Consider the following 19907-nt stretch of genomic DNA (forward strand, 5'->3'; position numbering starts at 1 on the left):
CACATACAAGTGAAAGCATACAATAAATGTCTTTTTCTGACTGATTTATTTTGCTCAGCATAATACCCTCCAGTTCCATCCACGCTGATGTAAATGGTAAATATTTATCCTGTCTGATGGCTGAGTAATATTCCATTGTACATATATTCCACATCTTCTTTATCCATTCATCTGTCAATGGACATCTAGGCTCACAACACAGTTTAGCTATTGTGGACAATGCTTCTATAAACATTGGGGTATAGGTGCCCCATTGGATCACTACATTTATATCTTTGGGGTAAATACTGAGTAGTGCAATTGCTAGGTCATAGGGTAGCTCTATTTTCAACTTCTTGAGGAACATCCACACTGTTTTCCAGAGTGGCTGCACCAGTTAGCATTCCCACCAACAGTGTAGGTGGGTTCTCCTTCCTCCACATCCTCACCAACATTTTTTTCCTGACTTATTAGTTTTAGCTATTCTGACTGGTGTGAGGTGGTATTCACTGTGGTTTTGATTTGTATTTCCCTGATGCCAAGTGATGTGGAACATTTTTTCATGTCTGTTGGCCATTTGGATATCTTCTTTGGAGTAACACGTGTCCATGTCTTCTGCCCATTTCTTGACTGGATTATTTGTTTTGGGGTATTGAGTTTGGTAAGTTCTTTATAGATCTTGGATACTAGCCCTTTATCTGATATGTCATTTGCAAATATCTTCTCCCATTCCATAAGTTAGTTGCCTTTTAGTTTTGTCAGCTGTTTACTTTGCGGTGAAGAAGTTTTAATCTTAATGAAGTCCCAATCATTCATTTTTGCTTTTGTTTCTCTTGCCTTTGGAGATGTGTCCAGTAAGAAGTCGCTGTGGCTGAGGTCACAGAGGTAGTTGCCTGTGTTCTCCTCTAGGATTTTGATGGAATCCTGTCTCACATTTAGGTCTTTCATCCATTTTATCTTTGTGTATGGTGTAAGAAAATGGTCCAGTTTCATTATTCCACATGTGGCTGTTCAATTTTCCCAACACCATTTGTTGAAGAGACTGTCTTTTTTCCTTTGGACATTCATTCATGCTTTGTCAAAGATTAGTTGACCATACAGTTGAGGGTCCATTTCTGGGTTCTCTATTCTGTTACATAGATCTACATGTCTGTTTTTGTGCCAGTACCATACTAGCTTGATGATTACAGGCTTGCAATATAGCTTGAAGACCAGCATTTGTCACAGGTTTTCTATTGCTTCCTGTTCCAGTTTTGATAGTTTATATGATTCTAGGAATATATCCACTTCTTCCAGGGAGAACGAGAGAAAGAGAGAGAGAGAGAGACAGAGAGAGAGAGAGAGAGAGAGAGAGAGAAAACAAGCAAGCAGAAGGACAAGGAGAAGCAGGCTCCCCACTGAGCAGAGAGCTGGTCACAAGGCCTAATCCTAGGACCCTGGGATCATGGGTTAAGCGGCTCAGACGAAGGCAACGCTTGAACTGATTGAGCCACCCAGGCGGCCCCCAATATTCTTCTGATGTCCATTAAATGATAAATCGTTCTTCACTCCCTCATTTTCAATCTACAGGTGTCTTTGGGTCTAAAATGAATCTCTTGTAGACAGCATATTGATGGCTCTTGCTTTTTTCATCCAATCTAATACCCTTTCAAAGGTTTTCATTGGAGCATTTAGCCCATTTATATTCAGAGTAACAATTGAAAGATATGGATTTAGTGCCATTGTATTATCTGTAAAGTCCCTGTTTCCATAGACTGTCTGGTTCTTTTGGTCTATGTTACTTTTGCACTCTCTCTTTGCTTACAGGACCCCCTTTTATATTGCTTGCAGGGCTGGTTTAGTGGTCACAAATTCTTTTAGCTCTTGGCTTTTGTTTTTTTGTTTTTTGTTTTAATTAATTAATTGACACAGAAAGAGAGAGCATGTGCATAAGTGGGGGGGGGTAGCAGGCAGAGGAGGAGGGAGAGGCAGACTCCCCACTGAGGAGGGAGCCCAATGCAGGGCTCAATCCCAGAACTCTGGGATCATGACCTTAGCCAAAGGTAGATGCTTAGCTGACTGAGCCATCCAGGAGCCCCTTTTTAGTTTCTGTTTGTCCCAGAAGCTCTTTATCTCTCCTTCCATTCTGAATGACAGCCTTGCTGGATAAAGTATTCTTGGTTGCATTTTTTTTTTTTTTTAATTTAGTACCCTGAATGTATCATGCCAGCCCTTTCTGGCCTGCCTGGTCCCTGTGGATCGGTCTGCTGCCAGTCTAATGTTCCTACCCTATAAAATAAGGAACTCTTATCTCAAGCTGCTTTCAGGATTTTTTCTTTATCTCTGAAATTTGCAAGCTTCACTATTAAATGTCAGGGTGTTGACTACTTATATTGATTCTGAGGGGGGATTCACTGTGCTTCCTGGACTTGAATGCCTGTTTCCTTCCCCAAATTAGGGAAGTTCTCAACCATGATTTGCTCAAAGATATCTTCTGTTCCCCCACCTTCTTCTTCTGCAACCTCAATAATTCCAATATTGTTTTGGTTTATGGTATCACTAATTTCTCCCTTCATGGTCCATTAGGTTTTTTTTCTTCCTTTTGCTCAGCTTCCTTCTTTTACATCATTTTGTCTTCTATGTCACTGACTCTCTCTTCTGCCTCAGTTCCCCTAGCTGTTAAAACATTCATTTTAGACTACATCTTAGTTAAAGCATTTTTAATTTCGGTCTGATTAGATTTTATTTCTGCACTAGGAGATTCTCTAGTGTCTTTTAAGCTTTTTTCAAGCCTAGCTAGTAACTTTATCATTGTTATTCTGAATTCTGGTTCTGACATTTTCTTATAACCGTACCAATTAGATTTGGGACAGAGAGTATTACCTCTGGTTCTTCCTTTTGTTGTGAATTTCACCTTCTAGTTGTTTTGTCCAGAGAAAAATAGATGAAGAAGAGAGCAAAATAAAAAATATCAACCACAACCCCAGTAAAATATACACTAGACAAATCTGAAGAGGTCAGCAAGCAAACAAGAAGAGGAAAAGGGGGGCAGAGAATATAATCTTACAGATGGACAGAAAAGAGTAATCCACTTGATCCTGGGTGTGTTTTGGTCTATTTGTTAGAAGACACTAAATCCCCAAATTGTAAAGAAATAAAAACTTATACATATAAGAAAATAAAAGTGAATACAGTAAAATGAAGCCCAAAATGAAGAATATATCTATAAAATGTAAATGTAAAATTAAAAATTTTTTTAAAAACCTGAAAAACAAAGAGTTGATGAAATAAGAAACTAGGTGAAAAGGAAAAAAAAAAAACAGAAAATTTTAAAATGAAATACAAAAGATTCATGAGAAATTCTATATACTATTTTCCCTTATTGCAGGAGTTTTTTAATTCTGTGTGATCCATAAACTTGGTATTTGCCTGATGCCCCTGTTGGACTTCTGGGGGAAGATTCTGAAATTCTGGGAATCTGTTGCATGGATTCTCAGGTATCTTTGCCTGGGTGGAACTGTACCACCCTTGCCAGACAGCCGGCCTCAGTGTAAGCTATTTCAGGTTGCTCTCTGTGGCTTTTGTTCCCTGAAGGCTTTTCACACCGCTTTAGAGGACGAACAAAAAAGTAAAAATGGCAGTGTCCTGATCTGCTGAACAACTAGTGTCGCCAGTCTTCAGTGCACCCTCAGGGAAAAGCAGTTAATCCCTTCTGTGTGTGCTAAACTCTGCAGACTCCTGCGATGCACACCCACACAAATTCTCCTGGGAGGGGGGTCTCATCATGGTCCCCTGGCTCACTGGGCCCCTACTTGGGGAGTAGTTGCCTGATCCTATGACAACCCCTGCTGTTTCTCTCGGGCGGGGGGGGGGGCGCAGAGTGGGAGGAGAAGCAGCATGTTGGAGTAGTTATCGCTTATTGGACCTCTGCTTGCTTAGAGAGCAGTTGCTGGACTGTGCCGTGGTTCCTGGGTTTGTGGCAACACCTAGCTGAGAGCCCATTCCAGGCTCACTGAATATAGCTGGCTTCCTGGCTCCAAAGTTTGGAACTCTGCCACACTCAGGCAACCCCAGTCTGTCTGTGACCCTGGGGATCCAGAGACCACACTGTCCAACCTAAGATTATTCTGCCCTGCTTTACCACATGAGCACTTTCCAGGCGGGGATGTCCCTCACTGGAGAAGACTTCTAAAAGTTCTGATTTTGAACTCTGCAGCTTTATCAGTTTCCAGTAGCTGGCTTATAGAGGCTCCTTCCCCACCACAGTTTATCTTATGATATATCCCCTCAGATTTATGTCTCTGCACCTCCTACCTTGCAAAAAATGTTCGCTTTTCTATTTGTAGGATTTCAGCAATTCTCTTCTTATATCTCAGGTTGAATTCAGAGGGTTTCAGAATGGTTTGATAGGTATGTGGCTGAATTCCTGGGACCAGATGAAACGAGGGTCCCCTACTCTTTTGCCATCTTCCCTAGAAAGCCCTACCATATTTTCTTAAAGGCTAGCTTTATATGGGTCTTTACATTTTTGTTGAAGAACAATCTGAATTCTGAACTTACATAAACAATGCCAGGCTTTCATGGACTTCCAGATGCTACCCTTCTCGGTATAGTGCAAGACCTCTACTCCCTTCACCTATAACCACTCTCCCTGCTGCACACCCATTCTCTGTTCACTCTGGAATGGGGCCTCAGCAGAAAGAGTAGAAGGGAGAAGAGGAAGATGTGCAGGAGAGAGAGTGCCCAGGGCCATTCCCCTTGCCCACCATAAATGTGGCCGTCTCTCTGCCTTTGCGAAAGTTAAACCCAGTTTCCTAAATCTGCTTATTATGGAAAAGTAAGACACCCTTCAGTTATTTTTACACTTAAAGCCCCAGTGAGTAAGTGCCTACTTTATATTTTCCTTGAGGTTCTAGGTAAAAGAGGGAAGAACACTGTTTCTATGTGACAAGAAGTTTAAAGCTTTAGAAAACATAAAGAAGCACTGTATGCATCTTCTTGAGTACCTGCAGGATTCGGAGAAGCCGCAGATACTCTCCTATTTTGCAGTTTGCTAGGTTAGAGGAAAAATCTTAGTCTGAAGTAACTAGAAACAGAAATGGGAAAGGAAGCATAAAGACCAAGTTCTTAGGAATCACTTGAAACAATCTGGGGGATAAACGTAAAATGACCCAAGGAATTTACACCAGCAGGGTAAACCTTTTCTTTGATAAGTATCTTGGCCAAGATTCTCATGGCTAAAGCCCTTACTTCAAGTTGTGGGTGTCACTTTTACTCAAATATAGATATAGAAATCTTGCCTTCCACAAAGATACAGGTTTCAACTAGGATGAAAACTGAAACAGCACAAAACTAAAAATGGACTGCCTTAGGTATATCAATTTGTACTGTGAAAAGTTCTAGAACTGTACTGCTCAATACATTAGCTACAAGCCATATGTGGCAATTTAGATTTAAATCAATTAAGATTAAATAAAATTAAAATTTCAGTACCTTATTCACACTAGCTACATATTGGACACACACTAGCTGCCCTTTTGGAAAGCACAGAAATCATTTCCATCACTTTAGAAAGCTCTAAAGGACAGTGCTATTCTAGGGTATTATCAGCAAAAACACAAAGAGCAACTTGGAAATATGAGCTACTCTGACAACTACCCAGGTTGATTCATGTATCTAAGAGAAGATATGACTTTTAGATAACCTAAAGTAACTCAGATTGGAGGCTGCCTTCAAGCAAGCCTGCTACCCAGTATTCTTTAAGTTTTAATTTATGTCTTATGATAACAAATTAAATAGTAAGAAACATAGATCAGAGTGATTAACTAACTTGTTCCAGGCAACTATCTGTAACTATAGCAGAATATCAAGTTTCTTTTTTTTTTTTCTATATATCCCCAAAACGCCAAGAATTCTATCTGCATAGAACCTAATGTAGGACATAGGATCTTGCACACTGAAGGTATCCAGTAATACTGGTTGCATCACTGATACAATTATTGATTTCAGCGATGCAATGAATGAAGGAATAAATGAGTAGAGCTAATAGTAACATAGAGCAATAAGAGAACATGACTAAGAGCCTCAGAAATAAGATTGTGGCCACAGAATTACTAAGGGTGAGCTGGAATTTCAACCAGCCCTTTCTCAGAAAACATGTGATGCTTTCCTTATGTTTCTGAATCATTCTGTTGCCCACTTAATTAATGCTGTATCTTTCACTTTTTACTGCTTGCTTAGAATACTTTGGACTCACTTCCCTGGGAGTCCTTTGTCTGTTCACAGAATTTCCACCCAGTGCTAGATTTATTAAGTAAAGTCTCTGTGAATCCTAGGCACAAAGATTTGTTCCATTACCAAAGAAGGGAACAAATTTAGTGTTGAGGGAGACTGCTATAGGGGGGATAAGGAATAACACTTAAGTTTCAAATTTGTAAAAAATTTTGCAATCTGCTGTCTGCTTTAGTTTTCTCTAAAAGAGACAGGATGACCAACTTTTTCTAAGATCTTCTTCATGTTCTCCCTCTCACCCCTAATCAAGCCAAAATTCTGAGCCGTGTTCATTACTTACAGGAGATTCACTGACTCCAAAGATGTCTCTGACATCCCGAACAGACTGCTTGTTCTTTTTTCTCATGGTTTGAGTGTAAGTATTATATCTCTTTTTCACAGCAGCTGCTTGGGTTCGAGTCAGTGTAGAGAGCAAGGCTTTGCCATCCTCCTCTTCATTACCCGAGATCAGGGTTGATAAACCCACGTCTTGCAACCACTCTGCTTCAAGTTCTCCTTCTGAAAAATAACATTACCAAGAAAAGGTTAGAGCAGTCTGCATTTGATTAGACAACATGTGTATCTACAGGCCTGTTCATATCAGGGTATTAGGAAGTGTCAATAAACACTATATAAAGGCCATCTTGGACCCTGAGGGCATGTTAAGTGAAATAAACCAGAAAAAGACAAATCCTGTATGATCTCACTTCTATGTGAAATCTTAAAAGAAAATAAAAACAAACAAAAAACAAACAAAAACCTCACAAGCTCATAGATACAGAGAACCAACTAGTGGTCGTCAGAGGTAGGAAGTAGGAGGTAGGTGAAATAGGTGAAGGGAGCAAAGGTATAAGCTTCCTGTTATAAGTCATGGGGATGTACTGCATGGCATGGTGATAATAATAATAAATAATACTATGTTGTAATATTAGAAAGTTGCTAAAAGAGTAGATCTTAAACACTGTCATCACAAGAAAAAAAAATCTAGCTATAGTGATAGATGTAAACTAGACTTGTTGTGGTGATCACTTTGCAATGTATACAAATATCCTATCATTATATTGTACACCTGAAACTAGTATATCATATGTCAGTTATATCTCAATTAAAAAAAAAAGAAACCATCCTTTTTTCCAGAGTAATTCTGGGAAAGACCTGTAGGAATGAATTAAAAATCCGTATATTTTTAAAGCATTTATTTATTTGAGAAACAGCAATGCATGTGTGTGCACGTGGGAGGAAGGGCAGATGGAGGAGAGAGAGAGAGAGATAAGCAGGTTCCACTTGCACTCAGAGCCTGACACAGGGCTTAATGCCATGACCTTGAGTTCACTACGTGAGCCAAAATCAAGAGTCAGACGCTTACTTGACTGAGCTACCCAGCGCCCCATACAATATTTTTTAAATAAGTCAATTTTTTGAGTATTTTCTAGGAGAGTAAGGTAAATTGGCCATTTAGTAAGGTAATTTTCTTTACCAGAGTGTTAAATATAAGCCATAGTTGGACTTCCAATCTCAAACAATGATAAAATATGAATATTTAAACTAACTGTAATGGAAAAAGAGTGGCTTAGTGATATAGAAAAGGGTTTTTTAATCATTCAAATTCTGGTTTAAATCCCAATGCAACCATTTACTAGGTGAATGGCTTTGGACGAGTTTTAGCTCTAGGTTTCTGTCCTGCTTAGCAAAATTGAGGTAATAATAAGATGTATCAGTGACTATAAGGATTATTTTATTAATTTATTCATGAGAGATGGCAAAGACTCTGGAACAGAGGATGAATTCAATAGATATTCATTCTCTTGCTTTTCTCCAAAAGTCTGAATATTAGGTAATCTTTCTTTTTTGTCAGAAGGAAACTAAAAAACCTGAAATTCATCATAATGAGGGTTAGATACTATTGTAAATTAGATGTGCAGAAATAATTTTAAAAATTCAGAATAACAACATCATATAATGGAAAATTCACTACAAAAACATTCCTGGAAATATACTAAACAGGTATTACCTGAATTAGGTTTATTTAAAGTGCAGATTATACTGATTTATAAATAGCCTGTCAAGTCATCAATCTAAGACTCTTGGGACTCTGCTTACATTATTTCGTCACTGGTATATGAACAAAGCCTCCTAAATGTACTTTACAGGTTCAATTTCTTAGCTAGGCAATCTTTTCTTTGCTCTGTTGTTTCTATTATTCATTTCCTTTATAAGCTATCCCTTTAACAGAAAATGAAAAGGTAAACATAAACTTACTAGCCTTAATCTAAAATAATAAACTTTTTAAATTAGTGAGCTCTGACTTTGAAATCTTCCTTTACTTAAGCCATAGATAAGATTTTCATTTTTAAGAAAAAATTTACAAAAACATTTAATATTAAAGTTTTAAAAACTGGAATTTTTCCTCCCTCCACCTCTGTAAACAGTAATCAAAGAGTAGAAGGAAGGAGTAATAGGTGTTAAACATATACTAGGGGTGAGGATGGTCTAAATCCTTTCACTCAGACTACAGAAATCTGTAGAATATATATTCTCCATAGGAAAGAAATATCTCAAAGTAGAGATAAGTATTATTCCTGTAACACTGCTAAATTATGGAAACTGATACCCTGTATTCATCCCTCCAATTGCCAAATACATAACTTCCACATAGAACACGCCTTTGAATTTCAGCTCCATATATCCAACTACCTACTCATCCAACTATCTACTTGACTCCATCAATCATATATCAAACTCAATGTGTTCAAACCTGAACACAAACCTTCATTCCCAACTCTAGGCCTTTTTCAGTATTTTACATTTCAGCAAATGAAACCCACCATTCAACTATCCAGTTTGGCAAAGAAACTTAGGAAACATTATTGACATCTTCATCCTTTACATATCAAAACCAATATATCACCAAGACTTTTTGATATTAATTCCTCATTATTTCTCAAAAATTTTCCACTTTATTTATCTCTTCTGCTCTGACCCTGGTCCAAGTTACTATCATGTCTCACCTGAACTGCTGCAAAGCCTCCCTTCTGTTTCTCCCATTCTGGACTCCCCTTCTAAACCATTCTCCATACTGTAACTAAATTAGACCTGGGTACCTCTGCCTTTTGCTTGGGTCATGATCTCAGGATCCTGGGATGGAGCCCTGCATCAGGTTCTCTGCTCAGCAGGGAGCCTACTTCCTCCTTTCCCTCTGCCTGCCTCTCTGCCTACTTGTGATCTCTCTTGCTGTCAAATAAATAAATAAAACCTTTTTTAAAAATTAGACCTTTCCAAATGCAAGTATAAGCCCTTTTCTAAAATAATGCCACAGTTCTTCCTTGCTCTTGGGGTTAAGCATAAAACCCTTACATGGCCCACAAGACCCAAAGCCACTGACTTTCCTTTCCAAGCTTGTACCATGCTCTCTTCATTCTCCCTTCTCTAGCGGTGCTGGCTTACATTTGGTTCCTCAAAAGTTCCATGCTATATTTTGTTACAATGCCTTTGGACATGCCAGTCCTTCTATTTGGTCCCCTAATTACTGGTCATTGAATCTTTCAGATCTCAGTTTATTCATTTCTTCCTCAATGAAGTCTTTTTTTTTTTTTTCCTGAACCCTTCAGTCGAGGCTAGGTCCTACTTTTACCCATCCAAATCCTGCTGTTTGTGTTTTTCCTTCAAATAATTTTTTCCCCAACATACATCTAGTTATATCATTTCATTAGTTATTTTCTTTCCTCCGAGATTATAAACTCCATTAGAGCAGGAAACATTTCTGTCTTTGTTTATAACTCTGACACCAACATACAATGCCTACACAGATTAGGTACAAATATTTGTGAATTCTCCGTCGAAATATATAATTATTCTAATTCAGAAAATGAATGAAAAACATCAACTTTTGGAAATGAGTGTAGTTATCATACATATCATTCTGTAATGAAAATCCACCAGATCTGTAGGCTTGTTAGAGAAAGATATCAAAAAAAAGGAATAAAATCTTCCAGTAAAGGTAGAGTAGCATGTATAGAAATAACAATTCTGTGTAAAACAATTATGAACTCTGAACTAAGTACATGAAATAATTATTTGAGGGAATGTAGAAGAATCAAGTACAAGCAGGAACTGAAAAATAATTAAATTTTGACACAAAATGTACTGTGAGATTTACATCTACACAACTTTTCAACTGAGGTCATTTTCCAATCACTACACTATACAGAGTATGTAGGACACAAACAGAAAACCAGAGTCTTACTAATTTCAAGAGTCACAGGATGGAGTACAGGATCATTAGGATATCTGGAAAGTGAGGGGCATATTCCTGTTAGGAGGGAGCCTCACCAGAGAGAGCTCCAAAATCTGTGCGTAAACTCTCATCAAATCCTTGACTAAACATTAAACCAAAAAGGTGTATGTGAAACTCCAGGCATCCCACTGAAAAATAGCAGTCAAAAGGCTAAAATAAATGAGCCAGGCTGCATAGAGCAGAAAAGATGGTGTATAACCAAGTGAACTGTAGAACTGAAATTTACTCCCTTTAGAGAAAGATAGTGGGATACAGTCTCTAAAACATATCATAATGTTATAATATTAAATTATCAAAGAATCCCAAAAAAAGGACTAATTTGGCATGAGAAAAGATCATCATTAGAAAATACCTCTGATGACTCTGATGCTGGACAAGGACTTTAAGGGAAAGATTCTCATGAGTGAACAGAGAATTTCAGCAAAGAAATGAAAAAAAAAAAAAAAGAAACTAAAAGAACTAACACATAAATTATAGAACTAAAATTAAAATATATTAAGTAAAAATCTTGCTGGAAGGGCTTAACAGTATATTAAGGACTATAAAAGAAAGGGTTGGTAAACTTGAAGAATACAACAATATAAATTATCCAATCTGAAAGACATAGAAAAGTATTTAAAAATATTTAAAACAGAGTCCAAGTTACCTATTGGGAATGTTAAGTTTGACTTTCAGAGAAGAAAGCCATTGTTACAGAAAAAATTATTTGAAGAAAAAATGTCTAAAATTTTCCAAACTTTGTTGAAAACCACCTTGCTTAACTAACACCAAGTAGGTCACATACAAAAGAAACTGCACTTAAGGACAACCTGCTGAAAACCAAAGAGAGAGAAAATTTGAAAGCAGTCAAAGACAACAGATTACATCAGGGGAACAACAATATGCATGTGCAGACTCCTTATTAGAAATAGTAGAGGTCAGAACACAGATGACATTTAGAATATCCAAAATGAAAATAAAAACCTGTTAACTGATCATTTTAAGTCTAGCAAAAATACTCTTTAAGAACAAAGGTAAAATAGTTATTATCACATGAATAAAAACTAAGAAGTTTATTGCTGCCAACTTGCTCTGTAGTATATACTACAGGAAGAGCTTCAGGCTAAACAGAAAAGATATCAAATGGATACCAGATATATAAAAAAGAAATAGTGAAAAGTTAAAAATGCAGATATTGGTTTCTTTAAAAGATATACAGCTACTTCCTCATTCCCTGAAATTGAGTCTTAAAGCATAAAGATATTACTTAGACACAGTAAGGCAGGTGTTTATGCAGAGAAGCAGGGTGGACTGGGATGTTGGAGACCAAGTGGGATGAGCAGGGCAAGCATGAAAAATAGAGGAACTTGATAATATATGGAGAGATTGATCAAGTAAGTATATATGTTTAAGATAGTGGAAGCCAGTTTTCTCCTAAGAAAGGAGTCACAACAGGATATAAAATCAATGCACAGAAATCGACTGCATTTCTATACACCAACAAAAAGACAGCAGAAAGAGAAGTGAAGGAGTTGATCCCATTTAAAACTGTATCCAAAATCGTAAGATACCTAGGAATAAATCTATCCAAAGAGGCAAAGGTTATGTATTCAGAAAACTATAGAATGAATATTCATGAAAGAAATTGAGAAAAACACAAAGAAATGGAAAAACATTCCATGCTAATGGATTGGAAGAACAAATACTGTTAAAATGTCTATGCTACCTAGAACAATCTACACATTTAATGCAATCCTTATCAAATTACCATCAACTTTTTTCACAAAAATAGCAAAAATAATCCTAAAATTTGTATGGAATCAGAAAAGACCCCAAATAGCCAGGGGAATGTTTAAAAAAAAAAAAAAAAAACCCACAGCTGGTGGCACCACAATGCCAGACTTTAAGTTCTATTACAAAGCTGTAATCATCAAGACAGTATGGTACTGGCACAGAAACACACAGATCAATAGAACAGAATAAAGAGCCCAGAAATGGACCCTCAACTCTATGGTCAACTAATCTTCAACAAAGCAGGAAACAATGTCCAATGGAAAAAAGACAGTCTCTTCAACAAATGGTGTTGGGAAAATTGGACAGCCACATGAAGGAATATGAAACTGGACAATTTCCTTATATAATACACAAAAATAGACTCAAAATGGGTGAAAAACATTTTGTCTTTCATAAATGTGAAACAGGAATCCATCAAAATCCTTGAGGAGAACACTGACAAATAACTCTTTGACCTCAGCCACAGCAACTTTTTCCTAGACATATTATCAAAGACAAGGGAAGCAAGGGCAAAAATGAACTACTGGGACTTTATCAAGATAAAAAACTTCTGCACAGCAAAAGAAACAGTCAACAAAACCAAAAGACAACCAATAGAATGGGAGAAGATATATGTAAATGATTTATCAGATAAAGGGCTAGTATCCAAGATCTATAAAGAACTTATCAAACTCAACACTCAAAGAACGAATAGTACAATCAAAAAATGGGCAGCAGACATGAACAGACATCTCTCCAAAGAAGATATCCAAATGGCAACAGACACATGAAAAAGTGCTCAACATCACTTGGCATCAGGGAAATACAAATCAAAACCACAATGAGATACCGCCTCACACCAGTGAGAATGGCTTAAATTAACAAGTCAGGAAACAACAGATGCAGAGGATGGTGAGGATGCAGAGAAAGGGGACCCCTCCATACACTGTTGGTGGGAATGCAACCTGGTGTAGCCCCTCTGGAAAACAGTATGGAGGTTCCTCAAAACCCATGACTCAGCAATTGCACTACTGGGTATTTACCCCAAAGATATAAATGTAGTGATCTGGAGGGGGACCTATACCCCAATGTTTACAGCAGCAATGCCCACAATAGCCAAAGATGGAAAGAGCCTAGATGTCCATGATGGAATAAATGGATGGATAAAGAAGATGAATGGATAAAGAAGATGCGGCATACGTAAATAATGGAATATCATTTAAAAAAAATGAAATCTTGCCATTTGCAATGACATGGATGGAACTAGAGGGTATTATGCTAACAAAATAAGTCAATTATAGAAAGACGATTATCATATGATCTCACTGATATCTAGAATTTGAGAGACAAGGCAAAGGATCATAGGGGAAGAGAGGAAATAATGAAACAAGATGAAACCAGAGAGGGAGACAAACCATAAGAGACTACAATCTCAGGAAAGAAACTGAAGATTGCTGGAATGGATGGGGGTGGGAGGGATGGAGTGGCTGGGTGATAGAGACTGCAGAGGGCATGTGGTATAATGAGCACTGTGAATTGTGCAAGACTAATGAATCACAGACCTGTACCCCTGAAATAAATAATACATTATATGTTAATATATTTGAAGAAATAAAAATTTAAAAAAATTTCCTGTGATGATGGAAATGTTCTATGTACATACTACCCATTATGTCACTAGACACATTTGGATACCAACACTTGAAATGTGACAAGTATGATTAAGAAACTGACTTTTAATTGCATTAATTATAATTAAGATACATTTATATTAAAATAGTGATGTGTTAATGGCTATTATATTTGACAGCACAGATAGAAGCAAGAATAGACCATTAGCAGTTGGGTACACAGAAAGCCTGGATTTTTATTTTTAAATTCCAGTTGTTACTAAAAGAATTCAGGACTCCTCTGGGAAAAGATTGATTCTAGAGCTGGTCAGGGAAAGTATGAGATGAACTTGGAAACTCTTATTGTGACAAAAAGTAAAGAACTGCTTAAAGAGGGAAGAGTCATATCAAAATAACATGAAATCCAGCTTATAGGATTGCTGCTGGTCAAAGACGGGACATTTGGACATCAAAATACATAGTAATCGTAAAGAATTATAATCCATTAGATAAAAAATATCAATGAGTGAACTTGAGTATAAATTAATAAATGTATAAATAAATACATAAATTAATAAATGTATAAAAGTATAAATAAACAGAAAGAAAAAGTCAATCAAAGTCAAATTTTACATGTACACAAAGCAGGTTTAAAAGATGTGGCTAGAGCTTCTGGGGCCATTGCCACTCTTATTTTGGCAGTGGCCCACTGTCACTCTTGAATCAAGTGTTCTATACTTATCTACCCAATAAACTCTGTAACTCCAGCTCCCCTCCCCCTCCCAAAAAAGAAAGGAGTCACAAATATGGAAGGGGAAGAGTAGAATTAACCTAGCAGGGGACGCCTGTGTGGCTCAGTTGGTTAAGCGGCTGCCTTTGGCTCAGGTCATGATCCCAGCGTCCTGGGATCGAGTCCCACATCGGGCTCCTTGCTCGGCGGGGAGCCTGCTTCTCCCTCTGCCTCTGCTGCCTCTCGCCCTGCCTGTGCTCACTCTCTCTCTCTCGCGCTCTCTCTCTGGCAAATAAATAAAATCTTTAATAAAAAAAAAAAAAAAGAATTAACCTAGCAGTATTAGATTAGAACTGAAGATATAAATATGAACTCATGTATTTTAACATCTTTAGTTTTAGAAATATAGTTGTAAATGTTTATGTATGTACATATACATTATATTATATATATAAGCATACACTGTTGTACAAGTACGTATGTGTACATGTGTGAGTATGCATATGTATATGTATGCATATGTACACCTATATATAGGTACACATATACATATATATATTCCCTAGCTGTTTCCCAGTTCAAATATGGAACACTTTCAACATCAAAATAAATGATAATAAAAGATAACTAACAACCCACTAAATAAACCAGGAGCCTGTTCTGATATAAAGAAATAATTTGTAGCTTGATATAGAATGGGATATTTACAGAGTTTCAAAGAACCTCCCACTAAAATATGTATTGACCACAAAGATGAAAGGAGTACCTTTACATGGAGAAATCTTGTATATCAGCACCTGAAGTGATTCAAGTGGACACCGTCATTAATGGGAAAATCAAAACCCTGTGAAAGGGTACAGTGAGAAGAACACAGCATCATGACCTGCCAAAGATGCAGATTCTGAATCTGAATCATCAAGAAACATTGAGACAGGGTGCCTGGGTGGCTCAGTGGGTTAAAGCCTCTGCCTTCAGCTCAGGTCATGATCTCAGGGTCCTGGGATCGAGCCCCACATGAGGCTCTCTGCTCAGTGGTGAGCCTACTTCCTCCTCTCTCTCTGCCTGCCTCTCTGCCTAGTTGTGATCTCTGTCTATCTAATAAATAAATACAATCTTAAAAAAAAAAAAAAGAAACATTGAGACAAATCCCAGCAAAGGAACATTACACATAATAGCCTATAATCTTCAAAAGCATCAAGGTTATAAAATCAAAGAAAATCTAAGAAACTATTCTATACTGTAAAAAACAAAAGGAACATGACAATTAATTGCAACAAGTGATTCTGAACTAGATTCTTTTATTGTAAAAGATAATATAGAACATTTATATTTATATATATTTATATTTATAATATAGAACAAGTGTAGTCTAAGGACTGGATAACAGCAATGTATCAAAAATAATTTCTTGATTTTAATATATTATCATTATATAAAGGATGGCTACATACACAGAGAGACAAACCACAGGCCAAGCCATCAGAGATGAAGATTTTAATAACTTCCTTTCAGTAACTGATAGAATAACTAGAAAAATGTGTGTGTATACAAATATATATTACAAAAAACTAAAATATATAATATATATGTGATATCAAACACATATATAAATATGTAAAGACCTAAGGTAACTGGGAATAACAAGGGTTGGCAAGTTACTGACAAATGATCAAATTGTACCAAATTTTTAAAAGTTATTTAAATTATATTTGTAATTTTTTATGTTTTAAATTATTTCACAATAAAAATATATAAGTCCATATAAATAATGTTATATTGATGTGATATAACATGTGGAGATGTTATATATTTGACAACAGTATAAAGTACTGTACAGGAAGGGAAATGAAATTATACTGCTGTAAAATCCTCTCATTTTATATGAAGAAGTGCAATATTTACTCCAAGTAGATTATGGTAAATTAGAGGTAAATATTATAATACCTAAGCAGTAACTAAAAACAAACAAACAAACAACAACAAAGCAGTATAGTTAAGATGCATATCAAGAAACTATAAAAAAACATGAAAAAGAGACAAAGACAGAGTAAAAGGATGGAAAATGATATAACACACACACACACACACACACAGTGACCTTAAGAAAGCCAGAGTGTGGGTCACCTAGGTGGTTCAGTGGGTTAAGCATCTGCCTTCAACTCAGGTCATGATACTGGGTCCTGGGATCCAGCTCTGTGTTGGGTTCCCGGCTCAGCAGCCCCTCCACTGTTGCTCTCCCCCTCAAATAAATAAAATGAAGAAGAAGAAGAAGAAGTAGAGGAGGAGGAGGAGGAAGAGGAGGAAGAAGAAGAATTGTTAGACAAAGGGGACTTTAAGACAAGAAGTATTATTAGAAATATATTAGGGAGGGTGAGTTCAAAAGGGCCAAATTAACAAACAGGAATAGTAATCATAAATGTATATGCTACCTAGTAACAGTTTTAAAACATGAGGCAAAAAAATGACAGAATCAGAGGGGAAAATAGACACACAATCCAAGTTGGAGATGTTAAAAACCTTCTCTCAATAACTGATAGAAAAATTAGGCAAAAATTAGTAACAGTGTAATAGACTTGATCAAATGTACCAACCACCTAAACCTAGTGGGCATTTACAGACCACCACACTACGCAACAATGATAGAATATGTTTTTTTTTTTTTATTTTTTAATTTTATTTATTTATTTGTCAGAGAGAGAGCGAGCGAGAGCAAGCACAGGCAGACAGAGTGGCAGGCAGAGTCAGAGGGAGAAGCAGGCTCCCTGCGGAGCAAGGAGCCCGATGTGGGACTCGATCCCATGACGCTGGGATCATGACCTGAGCTGAAGGCAGCTGCCCAACCAACTGAGCCACCCAGGTGTCCCTAGAACATGTTCTTTTTAAGTGTACATGGAACTCTGGCCAAGACAGATTATATGCTGAGCCATAAAATAAGTCTAAATAAATGGCAAAAGTTGAAGCTTACAAACTGTTACCTAATCATAACACAATTAATTTAGAAACTCGTAACAAATGATATATCTGCAAAAATATTTATAAATCTTAAAACAAAACATTAAAACATTTAAAACTGAATGATAATGAAAATATAACATATTAGAATTCATGGGATGGAGTAAAGCAGTACTTCAGGAACTGTTCATATTCCAAAAGATAAAAGGGTAAAGTCAGTGCTCTAGGTTTCCATCTTAAGAAGAAAAAACAAGCAACTTAAACACAAAAATCACAGACAGAAGCAAATGCGGTTTGGCTATGAGCTGTCACTCACTTCTATTCAGCTTGTACTGAAGGCCCTACCAGCACAGTAAGACAAGATAAAGAAATAAAAGCACAAAAACCAGAATGAAAAAAGCACAATTGCCTCTATTCACAGTGATTTGTTTATGCTGAAAATCCTAAGAAATATAGTAGACAAATACTAGACAATGAATTTAGAAAGGTAATGAAATATGAGACAAAAATCAACTGTATTTCTACATACCAGTTGCTAACAATTGAAAAATGAGAGAACGAGAGTAATAACCAATCAAAAGACCCCATTGAGGATATGAATGCACAAGCCACCAGATCGTGAGAAATATTTGCAGTACATTAACTTGACAAAAGAGTTGTATCCAGAATATATAAAAATTCACACAGGTACACAATTAAAAAAAAAAAAAAAAAAAAGCCAAGGGGCATCTGGGTGGCTCAGTTGGTTAAGTGTATAACTCTTGATTTTGGCTCAGGTCATGATCTCAGGAGCCTGAGATCCAGCCCTGCGACCGGCTCTGTGCTCAGCAGAGAGTCTGCTTGAGATTCTCTCTCTCCCCCTCCCTCGGCCATTCCCCCTAACTCACACTCACTCTCCCTAAAATAAATAAATTTAAAGAATAACATAAAATAAAAATAGTAAAAAGATTTCACAAAGCAATTTATATGAATGGACAGTTAAGCTATAGCCACTATGAAATACCTCCACACATCCACTAGAATCATTCACATTAACAAGTCTAATATCTAATATTGCAAGTATGCAAAAGAATAGATTTGTCTGTCAGATAGTGGTGGAGGGAGTACAAAATGATACAACTGCTCTGGGAAAAAGTTGGCAGTTTCTTCTGTAGTTAAACATATTCTATGAAAAAAATATATATCCAAGAGAAATAAAAACATGTCTCCAGACTTTCACAAAATTATTCACAGCAGCGTTATACATAACAGCCCAAACTGCAAACAACCTTTAAGTCCATTAACAGTTAAATGGATAAACAAATTGCAGCATATTTGTACTATAGAATGCTGCTGTTATAAGTTGAATTGGGCCCCCCAAGAAGACAGACTGAAGTCTTAACCACCAATACCTATGAATGTAACCTTACCTTGAAACAAGGTTTTAGCAGATGTAATTAAGATATAAACTGAGATGAGGTCATATTGGAGTAGAGTGGACTCTTAATCCAACATAAGGGGTGTCTTCATAAAAAGAGAAGGAGAAAGACAAAAATTTAAGGAGCAGGCTATGGGACTATAGAGGCAGAGAATGTTGTATGTTGTCTACAAGTCAAGGAACAGCAAGAATTGTGGAAAACACCAGGAACTGAAGAGAAATACATGAAACAGATTGTGCCCAACATCTTCGGAGAGATTCCTGACACCTTGACTTCTAATCTTACAACTGTGAGAAAATAAATTTCTGCTATTTTAAGCCACTGGGTTTTGGGCTACTTCATTACAACAGCCGTAGTAAACTAATACAAACTACCCAATAATAAAAGGAGAGGAACTACTGATATACCAGATGAATCTCGAAAACACCAAGTTCAGTGAAAGAAGCTAAACCAAAGCTAATCTATGACACAAGAGCATCAGAACCAGGGTTGCTTTTGGCCAGATACAGCAAGTCATGGGAGTGTCAAGATTGGGAAAAAGCATGAAGATGTTTTCTCAATTGACTAAAATGTCTTCTCTCTTGATTACTGTGATGTTACAAAGTTAGCATTTGTCAAACCTCACTGAGTTGTACATTTAAGTTCTGTGCACATAGTTCAAAAGAAAAAATCTGTAAATAAATATTAAACTCTGGGGCACCTGGGTGGCTCAGTGGGTTAAAGACTCTGCCTTCAGCTCATGTCATGATCCCAGGGTCCTGGGATGGAGCCCCGCATCAGGCTCCCTGCTCAGCGGGGAACCTGCTTCCCCGCCTCTCTCTCTGCCTGCCTCTCTGCCTACTTGTGATCTCTGTCTGTCAAATAAATAAATAAAATCTTTAAAAAAATAGATATTAAACTGTAGTTAGTAGCTATGCTTTTTG

General features: G+C 36.9%; 1 protein-coding gene across 5 annotated transcripts in view; it reads right to left on the bottom strand.

Annotated features, from left to right (window-relative positions):
- ARHGAP28 (Rho GTPase activating protein 28) overlaps window positions 1-19907 on the bottom strand; it is a 207693-nt gene that overhangs the window by 77867 nt on the left and 109919 nt on the right. For all 5 annotated transcript variants that reach the window (XM_004742733.3, XM_004742734.3, XM_013051393.2 and 2 more), the window contains one exon: window positions 6530-6747. In XM_004742733.3, coding sequence (XP_004742790.1) covers window positions 6530-6747 — 218 coding nt within the window. The remainder of the gene's footprint in view (window positions 1-6529; window positions 6748-19907) is intronic.

Source organism: Mustela putorius, unplaced genomic scaffold (assembly GCF_011764305.1).
Source record: "Mustela putorius furo isolate JIRA1106 unplaced genomic scaffold, ASM1176430v1.1 tig00003858_pilon_pilon_pilon, whole genome shotgun sequence".
Taxonomy (NCBI): domain Eukaryota; kingdom Metazoa; phylum Chordata; class Mammalia; order Carnivora; family Mustelidae; genus Mustela; species Mustela putorius.